Consider the following 12,149-nt stretch of genomic DNA (forward strand, 5'->3'; position numbering starts at 1 on the left):
GCAGCAAGTGGGAATAAGGGGATCCTTTTCTGTCTGGCTGCCAGTGACTAGTGGTGTTCCGCAGGGGTCGGTGTTGGGACTACTTCATTTTATACTGTATATCAATGATGGAATAGATGTCTTTGTTGCCAAGTTTGCAGATGATACAAAGATTGGTGGAGGGGCAGGTAGTATTGAGGAAACAGGTAGGCTGCAGAAGGGCTTAAATTAGGAGAATGGGCAAGAAAGTGGCAAATGAAATACAATGTTGGAAAATAAACGGTCATGCACTTTGGTGGTAGAAATAAATGTGCAGACTATTTTCTAAACGGGGAGAAAATCCAAAAATCTGAGATGCAAAGGGACTTGGAAGTCTGTGCAGGACACCCTAAAAGCTAACCTGCAGGCAGAGTCGGTTGTGAGGAAGGCAAATGCAATGTTAGCATTCATTTCAATAGGGCTAGAATGCAAGAGCAGGGATGTGATGGTGAGACTTTATAAGGAACTGGTGAGGCCTCACCTTGGGTATTGTGAACAAGTTTAGGCTCGTGCTGGCATTGGAGAGGGTTCAGAGGAGGTACACAAGGATGGTTCTGGGAATGAAAGGGTTATCATATGAGGAACGTTTGATAGCTCTGGCTCTGTGCTCACTGGAAATTAGAAGGATGATGAAGGGGGGGCAGATCTCATTGAAACCTTTTGAATATTGAAAGGCCTTGACAGAGTAGATCTGGAAAGATGCTCCCCATGGTAGGGGTGTCTAGGACAAGAGGGCACAGTCTCAAGATAGAGGAGCATCCATTTAATGCAGTGATGCGGAGAACTTTCTTAAGCTTGCGGGTGGTGAATCTGTGGAATTTGTTACCACTGACAGCTGTGGAGACTAGGTCGTTGGGTGTATTTAAGGGGGAGATTGATAGATTCTTGATTGGACATGGCATCAAAGGTTACGGTGAGAAAGCCAGGGAGTGGGGCTGAGGAGGGGCAAAAAGGATCAGACATGATTGAATGGTGGAACAGACTCGATGGTCCAAATGGCCTAATTCTGCTCCTATTTCTTATGGTCTTATAAGAGTGTTAGGTGTCTTGAATATACTGTCAGTAGTGGCGGTGAAAGCAAATACAATAGCAGTATTTAAGAAACTCTTGGATAGGCAAACAAATGTGCAGAAAATGGAGGGATAAAGATATTGTGTAGGCAGAAGGGATCAATTTACTTATGTATTAGTTGCTAATTGAATGAGTTCTGCAAAATATTGTGGGTAAAGGTGCTGTATTGTTCTAAGCAGAGCAAGTCAAATTCAAAGCACATGTGGCATAATAAAGCTTTTAAAAAAAAAATTGTACACCTCTCCAGTTCTTAGTAATTCCAATTCTATACATACAGAACCACAAGTATATATTGATTCTCCACCTTTACAATCTTTCTCTACCCCCAAGTCACTTTTACATTCCTACTACTCCTGTCATTAGTATCTCCTGGATTTCAATTTAACTAAGTATCACCATTCTAAATGCTTCAGTTTTATGTTTGTTAAACACACAGGCTTAATGCTGACCAGGTTAAAATCTGAAGCTTATTGGAATAGTGTAAATATGAAACTAGGACTGGCAGACCACAAATTTTGTTTACTCCAGGACATGGGTAAATAATCTGAATGCTAAATAAACAAAATATTCTGGTTTATTGATAAACATTGGCATAACATGCCTCTATTAGAAAAGCCATAAGGAATTAACAAGTTTAAAATCTATGGTAACATGCAAGCTGATGTAAGCTACAATAAAACCCTGCACGACAATTGATTTAAGAAAAAATCCTGGAAAACTAAAGCAACAATTCTATTACGATTGCGGAATCTTACAGCCCAGTGAAGATCACAACCTGTAATAACCTATAACTCTAATTTCTCCCCATTTCTCAGCAAAACTTTTAGAACATATAACTAAGTTGCATGTAAATGTCACTTCTAAAACTGCTTCCACCATCACTGAGTGGGATCCCAGATATCTCATGCAACAAAAACCTAATTTCCTTTCTAATCCATTTGATAGTTAGTAAATATTCTTTTGTTATCTATCATCACCCAGATGAAACAGATTCACCCAATTTTTCCCAAACGTGTCAAGATCATAACATAGAGGAGAGTTGCAACTGATCTTGTACATTTTATCAGCTGAGACCATGATTTATAAAGAGTTATGGAACTTCCTTGCTGTTGCGCTCTCTGCTTCTATCAATAAAGTCACCATCACTTTCCTCAAAAATGTCTCAACAATTTATCTTTCCATTTTGACTGCCACTTTAGTTTTTTGTTAAGCTGGACAATTGACTTGAATTTTAGAATAATGAATTTAGAAAGGATCATAAAGAGGTAAGCCACTCACTGTAACTTTCTTAAAGAAAAGTTGCTTTAGAAAATCAGCCAATTTTTAAATATACAGATCACAAATCCACTTACTCTCATTAGTCACCAGTAAAGAAATTTACATCCAGAATAAAGAAACACTCACGGATATCCTAGGAACAGGAGATTTAGCACAGAATGATTTCTAAAAAGATTGACAAGTGTCCAGCATAAAATCCAGCCACACATCGTGAGAAGTACCAAACGAGCCATTATCACCAAAGTGTACCGCACCACAGAGGTTGCACTGGTTTGAGATGCCTGTAAGAAAGTATTACATTGGTTAACAAGATTCAAAATTTGAATCACATTGATTCCTGATGGTATGTATAAAGAAAGGATGAACCATCCAGATAGCTCTCATCACCACTGCAATCTTGCTTCTTTTATCTCTAAACATTTGCCACATCAGTTTCTCCCAATGCAGGTTTTAACAATTGAGAGGAGTCACTAGTACACCTCTAATTCCTACAACTTTGAAGATCCAGCAGCAGAAATCCAGGAGCTACTCAGGGACTGGGATTAAGAGTATAGAGATTGCGTGGCCCTAGTTTGATCTCTTGTACCTTCAAGTGAGATGTCAGTTCAAGTCTATCTCTAGACCCACATGAACTGTGCAGATGAGCACAGGTCCGTCACTACATGACAATGGAGTACACTGGTATAGTACTGAGGTGGGATAGGGGATACTGCAAGTACAGTTACAGATGAGGCAATGAATGGAGCTAAGCTTTATTAAAAGTATCAGCATCTAGTTGCCCAAACCTATAATAATCAATGTATCTCATACACATATATACGCATACACACAGTTGCAAGAAAATGTTTGTGAACCCTTTCAATTACCTTGTTTTCTGTATTAATTACTCATAAAATGTTGTCTGATCTTCATTTAAGTCACAATAATTGACAAACACAATTTGCTTAAACTATAACAAACAATTGTACTACTTCTCTTCAATACTGAGTACACCATGTAGCAATCACAGTTGAGATCAAAAACGAGTGTGAACCTCAGGGGTAATGCCTTCTACAAAAGCTATTTGGAGACAGATGTTCCAATCAATGAGATGAGATTGGAAGTGTGGCTTGTAGAAAGGCATACAAAGTCAGGTTACTGACAGAGCCTGCTCTTCTCAAGAAAGAGCTGTTTAAATGCACCATGCCTCGATCAAAACAACTTTCAGTGGACATTAGAAAAAGAATTGTAGAGATGCATGAAGATGGAAAAGGCTATAAAAGCATTTCTAAAGACCTGAGTGTTCATCAGACTACAGTAAGATAAAATGTTTACAAATGAAGTTCAGTATGGTTGCTACTTTCCCTAGGAGTGGACATCCTGCAAAGATCACACAAAGAGGTACAATATGCAATACTGAAGGAGGTGAAAAATAACTCAAGGATAACAGCAAAAATTCTGCAGAAATCTCTAGAACTTGCTGAAGTCTCTGTTCATGGGTCCACTAAAAGAAAAACTTCGAACAAGGATGGTGTTCATGGAAGGACACCATGGAGGATATCACTGCTCTCCAAAAAAAAAAACATTGGTGAACGTTTCATGTTTGCAAAAGATACCTGGATGTTCCACAATGCTTCTGGGACAAGGTTCTGAGGACAGATGAGACAGAAGTTGAACTTTCTGGCAGAAATGCACACCACTATGTTTAGAATTAAAAGGACACTGCACACCAACACCAAAACCTCATCCCAACTGTGAAACATGGTGGAAAGAGCATCATGGTTTGGGGCTGCTTTGCTACCTCAGGGCCTGGACTGCTTACAGTCGCTGACAGAACAATGAATTCAAAATTGTATCAAGACTTTTTGCAGGAGAATATCAGGGTAGTGGTCAGACACCTGAAGCTTAATAGAATTGGATAATACAATAAGACAATGATCCGAAACACAATAGCAAATCAACAACAGAATGGTTTTAAAAGAAGAAAATGTGTGTTTTGGAATGGGCAAGTCAGAGTCCAGACCTAAACCTAATTGAGGTACCGTACACACTTTTAGATAGAGAAATAGTCTAAAATTCCTCCTCATTATTGTGCAAGTCTAATCAGTAGCTACAGGAAATACTTGGTGGAGGTTATTGCTGCTGAAGGAGGTTCACATTCTTTTTCCAGCCTGGACTGTGAATGATTAAACAATGTATTCAATAAAGACATGAAAAGTACAATTGTTTGTGCGTTGTTAGTTTAGGCAGATTGTGTTTGTCTATTGCGACATAGCTGAAGATCAGACCACATTTTATGAGTAATTAATGCAGAAAACTAAGTAATTGCAGAGAATATTCAAACTTTTCTTGCAACTGTAGATATAAAGGAAGGACCAGATTTACATGCAAATAATATGCTTACATACATACATTTAAAACAGAAACTTTTAAAACAGAAGATTTTTATAATTCTTTATATCAATCAGAATGTACTAAAGACTCTTCTATAATGAGTGAATTTTTAAGGAAATTGAATATTCCAAAAGTAACTGTTGAGGATAGTGTATTTTTGGACACACCTATTACGGAGTCTGAAATAGAAAAGGCTATTTTCTTAATGAACTCGGGTAAAGCTTCGGGCCCAGATGATTTTTCTGCAGAATTTTTTAAATCCTTTTCTTCTATACTTTCTCCTTGGCTTTGTAAAATTTTTAAAGATGCATTAAGTATAGGTAAACTACCACAATCTTTTTATGAAGCTTCTATTTCCTTAATTCTTAAAAAAGATAAAGACCCCACTGAATGTGCATCTTATCGGCCTATATCTTTGCTGAATATGGATTTTAAGATTTTTAGTAAAATTTTGGCTATTAGATTAGAAAATATATTGCCTCGGATTATTTCTGAGGATCAGACTGGATTTATTAAAAGTCGTTATTCATCCTTTAACATTAGAAAATTAATTAATATTGCTTATACTTCTTCATCTAAAATCCCAGAATGTGTCATTTCCTTAGATGCCGAAAAAGCATTTGATAGAGTCGAATGGTCATATTTATTTAATACTTTGCAACATTTTAATTTTAGTTCAAAATTTATATCATGGATTAAATTAATATATCAGAAACCTTTAGCTTCGGTTTTCACTAATAATCAAAGATCCCCTTTTTTTCAGTTATTTCGGGGTACAAGGCAAGGTTGTCCTTTAAGCCCTTTATTATTTGACATTGCTTTGGAACCCTTGGCTATAGCTATTCGTGAATCACCCAATATTTTAGGTATTACCCGTGGGGAGACGATGTATAAGGTATCATTATATGCGGATGATTTGTTATTATATATATCTGATCCTGAAAGATCTATTCCTGCTATTTCTTCTTTGCTTGCTCAATTTAGTAATTTTTCTGGATATAAATTGAATTTTAATAAGAGTGAACTTTTTCCATTAAATATGCACACTTCAATTTATAATCAGGTACCATATAGAATTGTCACAGACTATTTTACTTATTTAGGTATTAAAATTACTAAAAAACAAAGATTTATTTAAAACTAATTTTTTGCCTTTAATAGATCAAATTAAGCAACTTGCTAATAGGTGGTCCCCACTATCTTTGTCTTTGGTAGGTAGAATTAATGCCATTAAGATGATGATACTACCTAAATTTCTATATCTATTTCAAGCATTACCAATTTTTATTCCTAAATCTTTTTTTGATATAGTTGATTCTAAAATATTTTCGTATTTGTGGCAGAACAAAAATCCTAGGTTAGGTAAAAAATATTTACAGAAGCCTAAGAAGGAGGGCAGTTTGGCTCTACCAAATTTAAGATTTTACTATTGGGCAGTTAATATACGGTATTTGATATTTTGGATACAAGAATCGACTACAGTTGCTGGCCCACAATGGGTAAATTTGGAATGTAAATCTGTGCAAGATTTCTCATTGATTTCAATCTTAGGATCTTCACTTCCCTTTTCGTTATTCAAAATGAATAAACAGGTAACTAATCCTATAGTCAAGTATACATTACGAATCTGGTTTCAATTTCGTAAATTTTTTGGTTTGAATAAGTTTATGCTGTCAAGTCCTATAACATCTAACTACTTTTTTCGACCATCATCCATAGATCAAGCCTTTTTTTTTATGGAAAATAAAAGGTATAACATGTTTTCGTGATCTGTTTTTGGATGATAACATTATGTCTTTTGAACAGTTATCTAATAAATATAATTTATCTAAAACCCATTTTTTTAGATATCTACAAGTTAGAAATTTTTTATATAATGAACTAAAGTCTTTTTCGAAAGAATGTCCATTGGACTTTACAGAAAGAATTTTAGCTCTTAATCCTTGTCAAAAGGGCTTAGTAGCTATCATTTATAATATGATTATGAATCTACAACCAGATATATCAGAAAAAATTAAGAAGGAATGGCAGGAAGAACTGCATTGCCCTATATCTATTGAGCAATGGGAAAAATTTTTATTATTGGTAAACTCATCCTCTATCTGTGCTAAACATGCTCTAATACAATTTAAGGTTGTACATAGAGCTCACATGTCTAAAGATAAACTTGCTCGATTTTATTCTTATGTTAATCCAACCTGTGATAGATGTCATTCTGATATAGCTTCATTGACTCATATGTTTTGGTCTTGTCCCTGTTTACAAAACTATTGGAAAGATATTTTTAATATTATTTCAAGAGTTTTAAATATTAATCTCCAACCACATCCTTTTACTGCAATTTTTGGCCTACCAATGATAGATAATAAGTGTTTATCCGCTTCATCCCAACGAATGATTGCATTTGTTACACTAATGGCTAGAAGATCCATTTTACTGAATTGGAAAGAGATTAACCCTCCAACTGTATTTCAGTGGTTTTCTCAAACTATTTCCTGTTTGAGTTTAGAAAAAATTAGAAGTGTGGTTTTTGATTCTTCAGTTAAATTTGAGGAAACTTGGAGACCATTTATTCAGCATTTTCATATGAATTAAATGGTCTGATCCTGAACCTTATTGCTACTATCCTGAATTGTGTGGATGGAGGTTGGGAGTCATAGGCACTACTGTATATATATATTATGCGATTGCCCATGTTGGTTAGTTTTTTTTTATTTAGTTGTTGTTGTTTTCTTTTGGGGGTTTTTTTTTCTCTCTCTCTTAAATCATTTATATTACAATATGAGTTTGAGAGATTCTATGTATTGATCAATACATATTTGATTGTTAATTAATCTATTATGTACTCTCAAATGTTTTGTAATAATATTTTTCTTCTGTTTTTTTTTAAATTAATAAAAAGATTTGAAAAGAAAGAAAGAAAACAGAAACTAGCTTAATCCGTTTTATATTCTAGACATGCATTTTCCAGCTAATGGAACATGTCCACAGGTACTGCAATTTTTGTAAGTTAGTCCAAAGATTGGAGCAAAATCACATACCTTTCCTACCCTCAAACATACACTAACTTTTTATCATTACGGAACTTGAAAACTATACACATACGAGTTAATTTTTAAGTATGGCAGAATATTAAGAGCAAACATGGGACAGAAAGCATCATTCGCAACTTCTCTATGCTGGCATACTGAAATATCAGTTAATACATTATTCATCATAAATGGTTTCGTACTAGCAATGGTAGAATTAGATCACTGAAGCATAGCAAATTAAATCGGTGACCATCCAGGCAACTGCTGGTAACCTGAAGTATAAAAAAAACTGGTTATATACATGCCAAGTTTGATCAGAATTGAATTTTCAGGCTATTTTGAAATCACTGATTCATGAGTGATAATACAATTAGCTCATCGAGTGATCACACGGTGAACCGTGTGTAGGTACTTGTTTGCACTGAGATGGGCAATGCACACATTTTACTGGCACAAGATGGCCTGAAAGACATGATAAGTGTTCTAGGAGACTTCACTCACCTCTGAAATGAGGGTCCACACCAATCTTCGGGCCAGCATTATTGTAATAAATGCTGCCAAGTGATAATCAATCAGATGAAAGTTCTATCAGAAAGAAAAATTACACGATAATTAAAACTTTTTAAAAAAATCAATATTAAGGCATTATACAAGATTTTATTGCCCTGGTATCAGAATTTCAAGTGTTCATATTCAGTTATATTATCCATGTAAATCCACATGGTCAAGGGAAGAATGTACAAATGCCTTGCAAGCCATGGCGGAATTGAACTTGGGTCACTGGCGCTGTAAGTGTTATACTACCCACTACGCTACCTACCTTGCTGTTTCATATTCTTGACCTGCTAAGTGCTTCAAGCATTTTTGTTTGTTTTTGCTTCAGATTTTTAGCATGTCACTTCGATTTTCATTGGCAAGTGAATCACATAATCCTACCATTTCAAGTGCCATTGCATTTTAGAATTTGACAGTAATACTTAGACAAGTCAGAAGTTCTTGCAATTCTTTAAAAGACATGCTCACCAGTGAGGTAGAAGCAGCGGGGTGAAGGTATGGAAACCACCAGACTGTTTTGTATATGTTAATGTACTGAACAAGAAGGGCCATCAACAAGTAGATGAAGAAAAGCAGCTCAAAGACAAGGCATCCATCAGTTGGCAGGTCAGGAATACGGCAGTGACGGACAGGTTCAGGGGTAATCAAAGCAGTAATAGGTGGCGCAGACAGACCAATGGCACCACCATTCCTGAAAAAAATACACATTGTGAAATGAAGGTGCATGGAAATAATCAGAGTAATCTAGACTAGTTCCATTGATTACTTAAAAAAAAGCACATAAAGAGCATTGTTTTAAATGGATCTTTGAACAGAAAGATTTCAATGAGCATAATGCAATAACATAATAAAAATGAATCCTATACTATTCTTACCCTTCCCCCATCCCTACTCTCCTTGGTGTAAGGATTGATCTATACGTGGCTCGTTTGTGGAATCTGAACTCCAGAATCGATGTTGGGAAGCTGAACCCTAGACCTTGAACACCAGTATAGCTGACTTGTGTACCTACATGTTCACTGGCCCACATGCCTCCTGTCTGCACAGAACTTTGATCCCAAAACCCTTGGATCATCTCTCCTCCTTACTTGGCCTCTGGTTCCCCTTCTCCCTTTTCTTCCCTGGTCCATTGTCCTCTTAAGCGAGATTCTTCCTCTTCAGCACTTTCCTTTTACAACCTATCCCTTCCCTGCTTCTTCCTTTATCACCCCCTACACTCAGCTTCTGCCTCACCTGGTTTTACTTATCACCTGCCATCTTGTACTCCTTGCCCTCCCCATCTTCGTATTCTGGATCCTGCCCCCTTTCTTTCCAACCCTGAAGAAGGGTCTCAACCTGAAACATCAACTGTATATTCCCATCCATAGATGCTACCTGATCTACTGAGTTGTTCCAGCACTTTGTATGTTGCTCAAGATTTCCAGCATCTGCATAATCTCATGTTTATAATAAAAATCAGAATTCACCACTGGCATTTTTGAGTTTAGAAAAGATAAATACCCCAAAATCTAGTTCGACTGAATACAATTGGTGACCAGATTTTTCAGTCAGTGGTAGAATCATCAGCCATTGCTAGTCTACTGTTACTACTGGCTGCTCAGCCAGCTCAGTTGAAAATTTCTAACACATCAAATCAGGAAGTAACAAAAAAATTCTGCATTTGTTTTGTTTCTTCCCACTTCTCACAAAATAAAGACAATGACACACATTTAAAATAAGTGGAAATCAAGATATTAAAAGCTCAATTGAAACACTTAAAGAATTTTGAATTAATGTTGTGAAATTATGACCACGCAGGAACCAATGTTCCCTCTAATTTGTACTGACCAGTGTGCGCAAACATTTTGTGCTGTGCAAATTTTTGCCCAGTGACAAGTACACACTGAATAATTTCTTCAATAAAAACAGTATAAGTACACCAGTTCTAAAGTCAGCAGACAAATCATCGCAAACTCCATGTTGTCAACACCATTCACATCAGAAACTGGAAAAGGAATTGTGATTGTGTATGATCATGAAATATATTTAACATGCCACCAAGGTAGAGGGTGACAAACTTTTGTACATAGTCTAAATTCCTTTGTGCACTAGTAGCAAAAGATGCGTGCATGTGCACATGCGCACATCGTAGACGGAACATTACCGGGGACACCAAGTTCAAATCCCTCCATACCAGCTATGGAATTCAACCTCAGTAAAAGATCTAGCATTTGGAAAAAACAATTTCGCTAACAATGATCACAAAATCTACTGTATTGTCATGTCACCCATTTGAGTTCACTGATGCTCTTCAGAGGAAGAAATCTGCCAACCTTACCCAATCTAGTTTATATGTGACTTCAGTCTCATCCCATATAATTGACTCATAAATACACACTTCAGCTGTACTCTTACTGCTATTTGCAAACAGAATAAAACTAGATGAACCACCTGGCATTAACCTGGAAATTGAAATCTGCTATGGCAAAGACACTGAACTCACAAACATCTTGGGGCTGATGTCTAAATTCAGAAAGCTGTACCAGACTAATTAAGCAAACCCAACAGTTATACTGACAGAATAATCCTTAACAGAAAAAAAAATCATGAAGATTCCTGGATTAATTTGTCTCACCAACAATGCACATCCAGAAGAGACTGCATGGTACCAAACAAGCAACAGAGAGTAGCCCTTGGCCACTTTCAGTATTGACTTGATAAAGTCTCACAGCATCAGGTCAAATACGGGCAAAGAAACTGCCTCTTGATTACTACCTACAATTTCCTCTCTGATAGTGAATCCAATTGAACAAAACTTGAAAGCAGAAAAAATAGCAACATACTCTATCATATATTGTGGGGATTTCAATGTTCACCACCAAAACTCTCTTGATAGCACTGAACTGACAGATTTGGTTAAGACAAGCAGAAAGTAAATCAATAGCAAAAATAAAATTACTTAGCTATTTACTTATGGCAAATGCACTTGTCATAGAGTCATACAACAAGGAAACATAGCCTTCAGCCCAACTAGTCCAGGCCAACCAAATTCCTACCTGCCCACATTTGGCCCATATCCCTCTAAGCCAGGAGTTCACCACCTTTTTTATGCCATGGACCAATGTTATTAAGCAAGGGGTCCATGGCGCCAGGTTGTGAACACCTGTCTAAAACCTTCTTATCCATGCAACTGTCAAGTACTTTTAAATGCTGTTAATGTAACTGCCTCAACTACTTCCTCTGGAAGTTCATTCATATACTGACCACTCTTTGCCCCTCACTTTCTAGTAATCTCTCTCCTCTCGCCTGAAACCAATGCTCTATGATTTTCACTTCCTGGGAAAAAGACTCATCCTATTGTTGTTACCCCTCTTAATTTTATACACGTCTATAAGATGACCCCAATTCTCCTACTCTCCAGTGACAGAAGATCTAATCTGTTAACCTTGCTACATAACTCAATCCCTCAAGTCCTGGAAACCTTCTTGAAAATCTTCTCCACACTCTTTCCAGCTTAATGGCATCTTTCCTATAGCGGGCTTACCAAAACTGACCACAGTGTTCCAAATACAGCCTCACCAACATCATGTACAAATACGACATAACATCCAATTTCTATTCTCAATGCATGCCTTCACCACCCAGTCTACCAGCCAATTTCAGGCAACCATACCCTTGTAGTCCTTGATCCATTTATTCTACAACACTTGCCAGGCCCTAATGCTCACTGTGAATGCCCTACACATTTGTCTTCCCAAAATGCTACGCCTCACACTTATCTGATTTGCCATTCTCAGCCCACTTTCAGAGGCATGCAAAAGTTTGGACACCCCTGGTCAAAAT

The 12,149-nt window shown here is 36.7% G+C and overlaps 1 protein-coding gene across 3 annotated transcripts in view; it reads right to left on the reverse strand.

Moving 5' to 3' along the window:
• Positions 1-12,149, reverse strand: part of tmem39a (transmembrane protein 39A) — a 57,860-nt gene that overhangs the window by 12,378 nt on the left and 33,333 nt on the right. For all 3 annotated transcript variants that reach the window (XM_073045377.1, XM_073045379.1, XM_073045378.1), the window contains exons 3-5: positions 8,796-9,018; positions 8,274-8,357; positions 2,494-2,648 (exon numbers count right to left, since the gene is read on the reverse strand). In XM_073045377.1, the coding sequence (XP_072901478.1) occupies positions 2,494-2,648; positions 8,274-8,357; positions 8,796-9,018 (462 nt within the window). The remainder of the gene's footprint in view (positions 1-2,493; positions 2,649-8,273; positions 8,358-8,795; positions 9,019-12,149) is intronic.

The sequence above is a fragment of the Hemitrygon akajei genome, chromosome 5 (assembly GCF_048418815.1).
Source record: "Hemitrygon akajei chromosome 5, sHemAka1.3, whole genome shotgun sequence".
NCBI classification, from domain to species: Eukaryota; Metazoa; Chordata; class Chondrichthyes; order Myliobatiformes; family Dasyatidae; genus Hemitrygon; species Hemitrygon akajei.